Source organism: Limulus polyphemus, unplaced genomic scaffold (genome assembly GCF_000517525.1).
Source record: "Limulus polyphemus unplaced genomic scaffold, Limulus_polyphemus-2.1.2 Scaffold3924, whole genome shotgun sequence".
NCBI lineage: Eukaryota > Metazoa > Arthropoda > Merostomata > Xiphosura > Limulidae > Limulus > Limulus polyphemus.
The window spans coordinates 46,080-61,606 of NW_013669534.1; the positions used below are offsets into that span (position 1 = coordinate 46,080).

The 15,527-nt window shown below is 33.1% G+C and overlaps 1 protein-coding gene across 1 annotated transcript in view; it reads right to left on the minus strand.

Annotated features, from left to right (window-relative positions):
- LOC106470288 (organic cation transporter protein-like) overlaps positions 1 to 15,527 on the minus strand; it is a 30,350-nt gene that overhangs the window by 6,476 nt on the left and 8,347 nt on the right. Inside the window, exons 5-7 of the mRNA XM_022398895.1 lie at positions 15,379 to 15,455; positions 13,599 to 13,848; positions 10,962 to 11,143 (exon numbers count right to left, since the gene is read on the minus strand). Coding sequence (XP_022254603.1) covers positions 10,962 to 11,143; positions 13,599 to 13,848; positions 15,379 to 15,455 — 509 coding nt within the window. The remainder of the gene's footprint in view (positions 1 to 10,961; positions 11,144 to 13,598; positions 13,849 to 15,378; positions 15,456 to 15,527) is intronic.

Sequence of the window (15,527 nt, forward strand, 5' to 3'; positions counted from 1 at the left end):
TAACCGCACTGTACAGTAAATTATAGTATAGTTAGTTTCTTCCTCAGGGTTAGGAGGAACTAGCTATACTGTATGTGACTGTACAGTGTGGTTCGTAGGCGAGTAATCACAGGTAATATTGATTGTTTTGTGAAAGGAGTTTGCATGTGAGATAAATTCTTTAAGTGATTTAAGACCAGCTGTCCAAATGAAAAAATATATTATCTGTGTAACGTTTCCATGTATGAGGTTTTACAGGGTTTAGTTGTAAAAACTGGCTTTCAATATAGCTCATAGAAATGTTGGCATAATTGGGAGCCATTTTGGTACCCATTGCAGTACTGTTAACCATAATGTAATGCTCGTTATTGAATTCGAAGTTGTTCAAAGTTAAAACCAGGCTGGCAGGATCAGTTACTGTTTAAGACTCTGGTTTGTTAGAAAGATTTAATGTGAACTTTAGAGTTTGTAGTCCTTCATCATGTGGAATACTGATATAAAGGGAAGAAACATCCATCGTGCAAAGAAGTCTGTTGGGTGGTAACTGTCCGTTAGTATTAATATCTTCTATGATGTTAAGAAAGTGAGTAGTATTCTTTATGTAAGAGGGGAGGGTACGGGAAATACATTTTATGTGTTGGTCAACAAAAGCGGGCAGCTTTTCAGTAGCCATGTTTACATTAGAAATTATGGGTCGGCCAGGATTGTTTGTTTTGTGTATTTTGGGTAACAGATAAAATCTACCTGGAAAGGCTTGTCTGGGTATTAAATACTGTAATGTCTCTTTGTTAATTTTACTGTTTTGGGGAAGTTCTTTAAGTTTATCAGTTATGATCTTAATAAAGTGAGTTGTAGTATCATGTGAGAGTTTTTCTAGAAATGAGTTTCCTCCAGTTGCCGGTTAGCTTCCGTGATATAGTCATCTTTGTTAAGAATAACAATAGCTCCACCCTTGTCTGCTGGCTTTATTATGATATTGTTGTTCGATTTAAGCAGTAGAAAATGACATAATACAGACCTTAAAATCTTCAAAGCAATGTCCTAACAATCTTAAATGGAAAGCGCTTGGGTTATAGGGTTCTTATTCTTTTCAATAAATACTTCCTGAATACTACATTAAATCTCTGTATAATATAAGGGACTAACTCTACTATAAGTTACTGTACAGTGTAGATAGGAGGAACTAACTATACTGTAATTTACTGTACAGTGTGGTTAGCAGAGAATAACTATACTATATGTGACTGTACAGTTTGGTGAGGAAGAAACTAACTATACTATAATTTACTGTACAGTGCGGCTAGGAGGAACTGACAATACCTTATGTGACTGTTCACTGTGGTGAGGAAGAAACTAACTATACTATAATTTACTGTACAGTGCGGTTAGGAGGAACTGACAATACCTTATGTAACTGTTCACTGTGTTAGTAACACTGGTATTATAATAGAATGAACAAGTTAATAACACTGGTATTATAATGGAACGAAAAACTTGGTATCGTTGGTCTTATAATAGAACGAACAACTTAGTAATACTTGTATTATAATAGAACGAATAACTTTGTATCACTGGTTTTACAATAGAATCAAAATTTAGTATCGCTGGTATTATAATACAACGAACAACTTAGCATCACTGGTATTATGATAGAACGAACAACTTGGTAACAGTGTTATTATAATAGAAAAAATAAATTAGTATCGATTCTATTATAATAGAACGAATAAGTTAGTAACACTGGCCTTATAATAGAATGAACAAATTAGAACGAACAACTTAGTATCACTGGTATTATAATAAAACGAATAACTTAGTATCGTTGGTCTTATAATAGAACGAACAACTTAGTAAACAACTTAATAAACGAAGAATTTAGTATCACTGACATCACAACAGAACGAACAACTTAGTAACACTGGTATTATAATAGAACGAATAATTTAGTAACATTGGTATTATAATAGAACGAACAAGGTGATATCACTGGTATTAATGAAAAACGAACAACTTAGTATCAATGATATTATAATAGAACGAACAGCATAGTATTACTGGTATTATAATAGAACGTACAAGTTGGTATCACTGATATTATAATAGATCGAACAACTTAGTATCACTGTTATTATAATAGAACGAATAACTTAGTATCACTTATATTATAATAGAACGAACAGCTTAGTATCACTGTTATTATAATAGAACGAACAGCTTAGTATCACTGGTATTATAATAGAACGTACAAGTTGGTATCACTGATATTATAATAGATCGAACAACTCACCAACATTGGTATTATAAATATACTAGCAACTTAGTATCACTGACATTATAACAAAACGAAAAATTAATATCACTGACATTATAACAAATCGAACAACTTCGTATCACTGACATTATAATAAAACAAACAACTTAGTAACATTGATATTCTAATAGAATGAAGGAATTAGTATCACTCATATTATAATAGAACGAACAACTAAGTAGCACTGGTATTATTATAGAACGAATGAGACGAATCAGAAAGATAACAAGTTATAATGAGAATAAGACGAAACCTTAAGATAGCAGGTAACAAGTTATACTGAGAATGAGACGAAACAGGTAACAAGTTATAATGAGACGAAACAGAAAGATAACAGTTAACAAGCTATAATGAGAATGAGACGAAATTTAAGATAGCAGGTAACAAAGTATGTTGAGAATGAGACGAAACAGGTAACAATTTGTAATGAGACGAACCAGAAAGATAACAGGTAACAAGTTATATTGAGAATGAGACGAAATTTAAGATAGCAGGTAACAAAGTATGTTGAGAATGAGACGATACAGGTAACAATTTGTAATGAGACGAACCAGAAAGATAACAGTTAACAAGCTATAATGAGAATGAGACGAAATTTAAGATAGCAGGTAACAAAGTATGTTGAGAATGGACGAAACAGGTAACAATTTGTAATGAGACGAACCAGAAAGATAACAGGTAACAATTTGTAATGAGACGAACCAGAAACTCTAGCTTTCCCTAATTTAGCAGTGAAAGAAGGCAGCTAGTCATCACCACCCACCGCTAACTCTTGGGCTATTCTTTTATCAACGAATAGTAGGAATGACGGCCACATTTTTAAGCTCCCACGGCTGAAAGGGCGAGCATGTTTGGTGACGGGGATTCGAACCCGCAGATTGCTAGTCGAGTGTCATAACCACCTGGTCATGTGAGGCAGAAACACGAGGGAAGAGAAGTACGTAGGGAGAGAAGGAAAAAATTGTAATTAATTGAACGAAAAATATATCAATAGTGAATGTCTGGTTTGTTTGGAATTTCGCACAAAGCTACACGAGGGCTATGTCTAGCCGTCTCTAATTTAACAATGATAAACTAGAGGGAGGGCAGTTAGTCAGTACCACTCACTGCCAACTCCTGGGCTACTCTTTTACCAATAAATTGTGGGATTGACCGTCACACTATAATGCCCCCACGGCTGAAAGAGCGAGCATGTTCGGCAACGAGAATTCTAACCTGCGACCCTCAGGTTGCGAGTTGAGCCCCTAACCACCAGACAATGCTAGGTCCCAATACTAAGAAAATAGTTAATATATTCATGAAGAGATAGAATTCAAATACGTAAAAAGTGAGAGTATACTTAGGTAAACTATTAAAACCGAGATAAATATATTCACTGGGATACAATGAATAGCAAATAAGAAGGGAAAAAGACAGTAAACAAAAAAGATAAAAAAAATGCTTTTTTGATTTTAAGCACAAGAAAATCGAACCTAGAATTGTATTGCTATAAACATCCAAACTTACCGCTGAGCCACAGGGTCAAGTATGAATTGACAAAGAAGTAATGATTTGTGGAGAGAGTGAGAGAAAGAAAGAAAGAGCAATATGAATTTTGAGATTGTTTTTTTTTCTCGAAAATAAGCACATTTCGTATACATGTAAGCTTTAGTTTTAACTTTGGGTTTCAATAAAAATATTTAATATTTATGTTATAAATGCACGTGAAACAGCTTATTTGTTTGTTATTAAGCACAAAACTACCCAGTGGGCTATCTGTGCTATGCCCACTACGATTATCGAAACCCGTTTTTTAGCATTATGAGCTTGCTGACTTGCCATTGAGAGGGGCATATAAAACACTCACATGTTTACAATCTATAAGATAAATTGTATTATACAATCACGTCGACATTCGATAGAAAATGGACATCTATCCCTGCGACTAAAAGCAGTTAAGTATTGAGCTTCTTATTGGAATTCAAACGAAGTGGGGATATTTGCTTAATGTTTCCAAAAAAAGATCATTTGTAGTGTTAAAAGCAAGGGATGGCGTAGTTCCAGCAAGGAAAGAGATAGGCTAACCGTTTCACACCGGAGAAATTAAAAACTTAAACACAAAATAGGAACCTCATACAGAAATGTAAAAAAAAAGATAATTAAGCACAAATTTAGGTTTACAAAAGCGGCACATAACGAAATATAAGAGTATCTGTCGAAAGCTACTCTAGTAAAATCTGGAATATGACGAAGGGAAGTGTAAGTACATATCTGCTTAAGTATCTACATGGGTCTAGAAAATATAGTGTTAGAACATTTCAAAAGTACTAAAATCTTGAGTTTATTTTGTTTTGGTAAATTAGTGAGAAAACACTAAAGTGAACTATCAGGATAACACTTGATTCCGCAAGAAAATACCATCTTTGGACTGACTGATACTCTCAGAGCTCAATAGTAATTGTAAGAAACGATATAATTTAATATCTTAAATCTAATACGGAGTACGTAATATATTTTTTACAGGTAAGATTTTGAAAGCAGATACTATCTGCAAGTACACACATTTTGGGAAAAAGTTTTCTTCCAGTCACATATTTAAGTCAAAATGCAATGATGAAAGTGTAAAAGGAATTCAATTTATGCCATTCGTGGACTGTTTCTGTGCCTTGAGTTACTTAAAATGGATCTCTGAAGCATTCAGAATTTAGACAATTTGTAAAGAAGAGGTGGACAACATTTACCTCATTGTACAGAAGTAAAGACTTCTGAAGTGGAAATTTCGCTTAGAGCAATAGTCTATAACCAGAGTTATCACGGAGAACATTACAACACTCCATAACCATCGACATCGCTGAGAACACCACTGGTAGTGGAAGAAGGAGATATAAATCCTATATGCTCAACGCTACCAAATATTTTGTATACCTCCACCCTCTATTTATACATGAATAACTTTCAAACCGGTAGTATAAAGTAGGTAATAAAAAAGAACGTACTCACCACCAGTGTCCGGCTAAAGCTAACAGTGGTACGCTTATGCTCAGTTGAAGGTATCTCCAGTCTCTAATAAACCAGGCCATTACACTGAGGATTAAATAGCCAACAGCCCATCCCATCTGAAAAGCTATTCCCAGTGTCGATCTCTGGCTCTGATCTATAGTTTCCATTACTAAAGAGAAATATGTTCCACTGTAGGTCAGATTAACTGAGCATTGCTTGAAACAAACGATATGAGTTAACATCTTCCTTCTAATATATATTACATGTTTAATTAGAAAAAGTAAGCAAAGAACCAATAAGCTTCTTTTATTTCTCTATCTGCTTTAGTTTTGAATCCTGTTTCAATGCCGATGAGATTAACATCGTTAATGGAATGACCGGGTTGGTTCAAGTGTTGAGCAACAGGGAATCTTTTTCGGTGTCAATAGAAACTTTATGGTTGTTGAAACGTTCTCTGAGAGTTGTTTGTGTATGTCCTACATAATGGTGATTGCATTTGTTACACTTTGTAAGGTAAATGGTGTTTTTTGTTTCACAAGTGATTTCTTTGGATATTTTAAAGTTTCTTTGTCAGAAATTGAGTCAGTGGTTTTTATGAACTTGCAGGTTAGACAACGGGCTTTATTGCATGGACGACAAACATTTTTGTGGGATGTAATTCACTTTTGTGTGAACAAGGATATGTTTTAGAGTTCTGCTTTTTTCAAAAGGAGACATCGGGAACTTTTGGAAATATCTGTTTAAGGCGATCATTCAGTTGTAGGAGATGAAAATGTTTTTTCTAAATTCGTGAAACGTTCCTGAGTTTAAACTGATAGGTAATAATAAGAGGAATTCTATTGGAAAGTTTAGTATTGTTCTGATTTAGGATGTTTTTTCGCTGAATGTTGTTAGCCTTTTCAATTTGTCCGTCGATTTGGTATCTTTATATCCTCTTTGTAACATGGTTTGTTTTAGATCCTTAGTGTGTTTTCCATAGTCTGTTTCATTTGAGCTTTTTTTTTATTCTAAGAGCTGGACTGTAGATAATGTTCCGTTTAGTGTGAGAGGGGTGGCAGCTTTTATAGTGAAGGTATTGTGGTCTGTCTGTAGGTTTTTTGTACAAGTCAATGTGTAAAATTCTGTCTTTTAGAAAAACAGTGACGTCAAGAAAGTTAATCTTGTTCGTTCTATTATAATAAGCTGTTTAGTTGTTTCTTCTTGGAAGTGTAAAAGTTTCTTGCTACTAGTAAACCGTAGCTGTTTAGTTGTTTCTTCTTGGAAGTGTAAAAGTTTCTTGCTACTAGTAAACCGTGGCTGTTTAGATGTTTCTTCTTGGAAGTGTAAATTTTTCCTACTACCAGTAAACCGTTGCTGTTTCGATGTTTCTTCTTGGAAGTGTAAATTTTCCCTGCTTCCAATAAACCATGGATATTTCGATGTTTCTTCATGGAATTCCCTGCTACTAAATTCATACTTGGATATTTTACCGTTGGAGTGCAAAACATTCCTGTTACTAATTTGGTTACTGTTGAAAATTTCTGTTTTGTACTCTGCTGAGCAAGTGCTCCTATTCAATGTTCGTATGAGATGTTTCTTGAACAAGTTAGAAATTGGAACTTATAAACTCCCCTCCTCTACCCTCAACACATAAATTTCTCTGTTTGTTATAATATTAAAATATAGGGTAAATTATTTGTCAAAAACATAACTTGCAAATAGTTTTAGAAAATCTCCGTTGCAAATGCATTCATTGTATATTTTATTTCCATAGTTTTTAAATAATTACTATTATTTGATGCACACCACATTTTGAAGTAATAAACAGCCGAAACACAGGTCGATAAGAAGGAGAATTTAATATCAGTAGCATATTATGCACAGGTGGGCTAATAGGTCAAGTGGTTTAGATCGATATATCTACATAATCGTCAAATTTTCATTGACAAACTAGAATGTTTTTATTTATAATTGTATAACTTAACACGAAAATGTCTAGGTAAGAATAGTTATATGTAAGATCAAAGATAACTATCAGTAGACAGATGTTTAATGTTAAAACAAACTTACCAAATGAAGAACATTGCTAGTGATCTTTTCCTCCATTTTGGAGTCTTTAACAAATCCAAGACTGTCTTCTCTTTGTACTTCTTATTTTCCTGTGATATTAAAAGAAATAACCTACAAGATCCAATAGTAATGATATTCCAATAAATCTTTCTCAAGAAGACATAATCTGCAAGATCCAATAGTAATGATATACCAACAAATCTTTATCAAGAAAAAACGTACAAATTTTCTTTTTTTATTTTCCAAAGGTGATTGATATATTTTGTTAAATATGAACTCTTACCATATCTATAAACACCAACTAAAACCTGCTGTCAGTGGGACTCTTACCATATTTCTAAGCGCACCAACTAAAACCTGCTGTCAGTGGGACTCTTACCATATTTCTAAGCGCACAAATTAAAACCTGCTGTCAGTGGGACTCTTACCATATTTCTAAGCGCACCAACTAAAACCTGCTGTCAGTGTGACTCTTACCATATTTAAAAACTGTTATTAACGTGACACTTACCATATTTCTAAGCACCAACTGAAAGCTACTATCTCTTACCATAAATATATAAACACCATTTAAAAACTGTTATTAACGTTACTCTTACAATATTTATAAACATAAACTAAAAGCTACTAACAGCGTGCTTTTACCATAATTCTAAACACCATTTAAAAACTGTTATTAACGTGACTCTTACCATATTTTTAAACATCAACTACAAGCTGTTATTAGTTTAACTCTTACCATATTTCTAAACACCAATTAAAAGCTTCTATCAGCGTGACTCTTGCCATATCTCTGAACATCAAGTAAAAGCTGCTATCAACTTGACTCTAACCACCAACAAAAACCTCCTAACAGTGTGACTCTTACCATATTCATAAGCACCAACTGAAAGCTGGTATCAGTGTCACTCTTGCCATATCTCTAAACACTAGTCAAAAGCTGCCATCAGCGTGACTCTTACATATTTCTAAACACCAACTAAAAACTACTATCATTGTGACTCTTACCATATCCCTAAACACCAACTAAAAGCTGCTATCATCGTGACTCTTAGATATTTCTAAACACCAACTAAAAACTACTATCATCGTGACTCTTACATATTTCTAAACACTAACTAAAAACTACTATCATCGTGACTCTTACCATACCCCTAAACACCAACTAAAAGCTGCTATCATCGTGACTCTTACATATTTCTAAACACCAACTAAAAACTACTATCATTGTGACTCTTACCATATCCCTAAACACCAACTAAAAGCTGATATTATCGTGACTCTTACCATATCCCTAAACACCAACTAAAAGCTACTATCATCGTGACTCTTACCATATCCCTAAACACCAACTAAAAGCTGCTATCATCGTGACTCTTACCATACCCCTAAACACCAACTAAAAGCTGCTATTATCGTGACTCTTACCATATCCCTAAACACCAACTAAAAGCTGCTATCATCGTGACTCTTACCATACCCCTAAACACCAACTAAAAGCTGCTATCAATGTGACTCTTATCATATTTCTAAACATCAAGTAATAGCTGCTATGAGCGTGACTTTTACCATATTTCTAAGCATAATTTTGAAACTGTTTTAATTGTAACCCTAGTAATATGTTTAACCAAACCTAATTCATGGCAATAAACTAAAGCCACACGCTAACTTCTAAAGGGTATTTTAATAATATTAGTTATGACTGACAATGAAACAAATTACATTATCCACATCTTCCGTAAGTTTGATCATGATCGACTGTAGGATGGATGGGTCTTTTCCATTTGTTATCAAGGCTTTTTTTAACTCTTTCTCCGCCTCTTGGAATCTTCGATGAGACAACAAGAAACGAGGAGATTCGGGAAGAAACCTAAACATAAAATTGTGAATGTACAAAAAATTAACTATATACCTGAAATGGAAAATGTTTAGCATTTTATTTATTAACATATCCTTCACTTTAATACTTTCTATCGCTTCAGTAATTCAATTTTAAGTTAATTTACCTTTTTTAAGCCGAGAATACTTATTAAAAAATAACAAACTTTAGAGAAAAGTTTAACGCAGTAGCAGTAATTAAATACAAATACACAGAGAGGAATATTTCAACTTAAAATTTCATGCAAACTTATGCAAAAAACATCTGCGAAATGTCATCTCTAATTTTAAACGCTTTGGTTATTCCACGGCTATTCTTGTCTGATCAAATATTGGGATTTGACTTCCTTAGAGCATACGGAAGAGCTAACCTGCGGTTGCTGCATAGAAGGCAAATTATGAATCAAAGGATTCAAAATCTGATTATTTTAACCATTAAGCCCCGTACAAGAAAAAGAGAAACGAAGTAATTAAAAAGAAAAGGCAGAAAAGAAAGTTTCAAAAATATACGTTATATTATGTGAAAAATAATTGAGTTTCGAGACATAGTAAAACGATGTTAAATCTCAGTATTTGGGGTATTTTTTATAGAAGGAACAACTTCGTATCAATGGTAATATGATAGAACAAAAACTTAGTAACACAGATATTATATTAGAACGAAGGGGTTAATAACACTGGTATTATAACAGAATGAACAAATTAATATCACTGGTATTATAATAGAACGAACAAATTAGGATATAACAAACAACTTAATATCACTGGTATTATAATTGAATGAACAAATTAATATTACTGGGATTATAATATAACGAACAACTCAGTATCATTTACATTATAATAAAACGAAAAACTCAGTATCACTGGTGCTACAATAGAACGAATAACTTAGTATCGTTGGTATTATAATAGAACAAACAAGTTAGTATCACTGATATTATAATGGAATCAAGAATTTAGCATCACTAATACTAGTAAACCGTGGCTATATCGATGTTTCTTCTTGGAAGTGTAAAAGTTTCTTGCTACTAGTAAACCGTAATATAAGGCTAAAATATAACGTTCTGCTAGTAAAAAGAGTGTTATAAAATCACACCAGGGTCAATAGCTCTGCCTTGTCAACAGAATCAGACTGTTAGTGCTCTAATCATCTTCTCCACCTATTTCTAGAGTGTCTGAAGTGGGTTTGATAAATGTCTAAAACAAGACATTCTGCGAAGACGAAGAGTGCTACCAAACATTCAGTAGGGTCGACAACTGTACCCTCACAACAGGAACAAAATATTGTGTTTTAGTCATTATCACCATCTATTTCTGGTGTCTGAAATAGGATATATATATAATGTTAAAACAACACATCATGCTAGTAAGATAATTGGTATAGAACACAACAGGGTCGAGAGATGTACACCCGAAAACACATCGTACTACGTTTACAAATATCTGTGTTTAACAATAATTACACCAATTTCAAGCAAATGTTCAGCGTTTTTAACTTTACGGTCATTCTAGAAATCTAATTAGTAATTTTTACGACATTACAAATTTTCCTAAGCCAGTTGTTACGAACGAAGCACATAATACGGGCGTTTTATATTCGTGAAAAATGTCAGTATTTCTAAATCAGATTTACGTAATTCAATCGCATATATGATATCTTGTATTTCTGGTATGATAAATATCCATATTTCCCCCCCCCCTCATTTTTTACCTGTGAATTTCTGGCAGTTATATGTAATATCGGTTTTAGAGAAATACTTACCAATTCTTTGACAAAGGGAGCCAGCATAGAGCCTATTCTAGCGCATGTTGAACTTGTTCCGACTCCAACATTTCGTACGACAGTAGGAAAAAGTTCAGCAGAATAAACGTAAACAATGGCAAAAGCAGCAGTGATCGCTAACTTCCCAATCATGGCTACTGTAACCTGTAGCCACACCAGCTCTGAAAAAAAAATCAATATTACTAACGAAATGTAACCATACCATTTTAGGGGAAAAAAATAAAACCAGTATTTCTAACGAACTATAACCACACCAACTCTAGAAAAGAAATAAACCAGTATTACTAACCAAATTTAATCACACCATTCTAGTGAAAAAATTAAAACCAATATTTCTAACGAACTGTAACCACAACAAATCCAGAAAGAAAAAGTATAAACCAGTATTTCTAACGAACTACAACCACACCAACTCTAGGAAAATAAACCAGTATTACTAACGAACTTTAACCACAACAAATACAGAAAAAAATTAAAACCAGTATTACTAAGGAACTATAACCACACCAATTCTAGAAAAAAAACACACCCAGTATTACTAACCATACCATTTTAGGAAAAATTAATTAAACCAGTATTTCTAACAAACTATAACCTCACCAACTCTAAAAAAAAAGTAAACCACTACTACTAACAAAGTGTAACCATACCAACTCTTAAAATACCAATTTTACTAACAAACTATAACAATTTTAGGGAAAATAAACAAATAATACTAACGAAGTGTAACAACACGAACTTTAGGGAAAATAAACCAGTATTATTATGGACAATAAAGAAAACAACATTAAGAAAAAATACTATTACAAACGACTTATACCAACAAAAGAATGAGAAGAAAACTTACGACATGGTTAATTTTACAATGTGGGGTGAATGATAAATATGTGAAAATTATACAGAATGAAGGCAAAACTAACGACATGGTTACTTTAAAAATGTACTGCGAAGAATAACAATGTGACAACTATACAAAATGAGGACAAACCTAATCACATAGTTAATTTGACAATGTAGTGTGAAGAATAACAATGCGACAATTATACAAAATGAAGACAAATTTGACGACATGGCTAATTTGACAATGTGATGTGAAGAATAACATTGTCATAACTATACAGAGTGAGGACAAACCTGACGACATGGTTAATTTAATTTGACAATGTGGTGTGAAGGATAACAATGTGTCAACTCTAAAGAATAAAAGTAAACCTGACGATATGGTTAGAATAACAATGTGACAGCTCTAGAAAATAAGAACAAACCTGACGATATATATAGTTTGGTTAGGTTGATGATCTTTATCCTGTAAAGTTTGATCAGGTTTATAATCTTTAACCTGTATAGTTTGATTAGGTTTATGATCTTTAACTTTCATAGTTATATTAGGCTTATGATCTTTAATCTGTATAGTTAGATTAGGTTGATGGTCTTTAACCTGTATAGTTTGGTTAGGTCGATGATCTTTAACCTGTATAGTTTAGTTAGGTTTATGATTATTAAACTTCCATAGTTAGATTAGGCTTATGATCTTTAACTTGTATAGTTGGATTAGGTTGATATCTTTAACCTGTAGTGTGGTTAGATTGATGGTCTTTAACCTGTATAGTGTGGTTAGGTTGATGATCTTTAAGTAGTATAATTTGGTTAGGTTGGTGATCTTCAACCTGTATAGTTTGGTTAGGTTGATGATCTTTAACTTTCATAGTTATATTAGGCTTATGCTCTTTAATCTGTATAGTTAGATTAGGTTGATGATCTTCAACCTGTATAGTTTGGTTAGGTTGATGGTCTTTAACCTGTGTAATTTAGTTAGGTTGATGATCTTTAAACTGTCTAGTTTAGTTAGGTTTATGATCTTTAACTTGCATAGTTAGATTAGGCTTATGATCTTCAACCTGTATAGTTGGGTTAAGTTGATGATCTTTAACCTGAATAATTTGGTTAGGCTTAAGATCTTTAATCTGTATAGTTAGATTAGGCTTATGGTCTTTAACTTGTACAGTTAGATTAGGTTTGTGATCTTTAACCTGTATAGTTTGGTTAGACTAGGCTGAAATCTCTAACCTATGCAGTTTGGTTAGTTAAGGCTTATGATCTTTAACCTATACAATTTGGTTAGGTTGATGATTTTTAACTTGTATAGTTTGGTTAGGTTGATGATCATTAACCTGTATAGTTTGGTTAATGTTGGCTAATATCATTTAATATGTATAATTTTGTTAGATTACTCTTATGGTGTTTAACCTGTACAGTTTGGTTAGGTTATGCTGATTGTCTTTAACTTATACAGTTTTGCTAGGTTAAGTTTATGATCTTTAAATTCTAGAGTTTGGATAGGTTTAGCTAATGATCTTTAATTACTTTAGGACCTTTACAGTTTGGTTGGGTTAGGCTGATGATATTTAACGTGTACAGTTTGGTTCTATGGATGCTAAAAGTGCTGGTTTTGGTTATGTACACTGTACTTCAAATGGATATAAACATGTACATGATTTGCCCATATATAGGTACATTATTACTTATGAATACTGTATATATAAATGTGTTTTAATTTTTTAACAACGTTTGCACAAATAATTGTTAAGTATGGAGATTTCAGAAATAAATCCTTACCGTAAGGAATTGGAATAATCAACAACAAAGCAACTCCAGCTGTAATTACTGATATTAGAAGGGGAAACTTTCTCCCCAGACGCTTCACTACGAAGATTGTTCCCAAGTATGATGGAAACTCTACTGCACCCGCAATGAGAAAGTTCAGGAATGGATCTCCTCCGAGATTGTTAGTGTTGAAAGACAATCCGAAAAAAATGAAGGAAATGACAAACCTAATGAAGTGATAAAAAATTCGAATTATCTTCCCCTTTTAAAATATATTACGTCATCTTATAGATAAGAGTATATGGGATTTAGCTGGTACTTTTTCTGTACTTTAATCGAGCTATAATTTTCTAAAATAAGATGCCGAAACCCGACATGAAGATGGAAACTAATACAAATTAATTTCTATCTTTCAAGTGTGTATGTAGCTCTTTACATTTCTGACGTTTTCGGGCCTAAAGCCTAGTTCAAATAGTCTTAAAATCAAATATAACTTTAGAAAGCAAATTTTGTATCTGCTTTTTTCAATATCAAAAATCTTATTCTCAGTGAGTTAAGGACTTTAAATCAGAGTTGTTTAAAAATAACATTTGAGGTTATTTTTACCAACATCAGGTTATTGCACATTACAGTTTTCTTTCCTTTTAACTAAAGGTATTGTTACGTCTCTAGTCGTTGGTTAATTTTCCGAAGAAATTATTTCCGAAAAACTTTAGCGATACAAGTCCTTTCTTAAATAAAACTAGTTTATTCTTTCTCAATACTACTTTGCAATACACTTAATTTCCACAGTCTCTTTAACTGAAAGACACGCTATAATTCATAACGATTCACGCACTTTACTTACTGTCACTACGGCGCTTGACTCAATTGTCCGTCTCTATCTCTGCCTGTCTGCAATTCAATTAATTATCTCGCTTTATTTGCCTGTTTATATACAGGAATAGAGGGCGTCTAGCAAATACTGGATTATTCGTGATATTCCCCGATCCTTCTAGATACTCATTACCTGTTACCAGCGTCACGTGACTTCCGCTGTCGTAACAGTATGCTTCATCACACTTATTAGGCCTAAACCTTTAATATCGAGCCAACATAAGAACTAGTTGATAACTTATGCACTTAGATAAAAATCTATAAATATTTTAAGTATTTCATGTACTCTCAGTTATCCATCAACTGTCTTTTGTGGAGTTTTATTTATAACGCTTACAATAATTCTGTCTGAATTTCGCATACATTGATAGCTATGTGAGGCGGGATATTTTTTGTAAAGCTCGAAATACCAAACAAAAATGGAAAAGCTTTCTCCAATTATTCCTAATTTAACGATAACTTTATTATTTTTAAAATAACTATTCTGGTGCTCATTTTGGTCACTGAGATTTTCCTTCTGCTAGTGAACCGTGGCTATTTCGATGTTTCTTCTTGTAAGTGTAACCTTCCCTGCTACCAGTAAACCGTGACTTGTTTGTTTCTTCTTGGAAGAGTAAAACTTCCCTGCTACCAGTAAACCGTGGCTATATCGATGTTTCTTTTTGCAAGTGTAAAATTTTCCTTTTACTAGTAAACCGTGGCTATATCGATGCTTCTTTTTGTAAGTGTAAAATTTTCCTTTTACTAGTAAACCGTGACTATATCGATGTTTCTTCTTGGAAGTGTAAAATTTTCCTTGTACTAGTAAACCGTGACTATATCGATGTTTATTTTTGTAAGTGTAAAACTTCCCTGCTACCAGTAAACCGTGGCTATATCGATGTTTATTTTTGCAAGTATAAAATTTTCCTTTTACTAGTAAACCGTGGCTATATCGATGTTTCTTCTTGGAAGTGTAAAATTTTCCTTGAAATCCATTGTCTATTTCAGACACTAGAAATAGGTGGAGAGGATGATTAAAGCACTAACAGCCTGAATCTGTTGACAGGGTACAGCTATTGACCC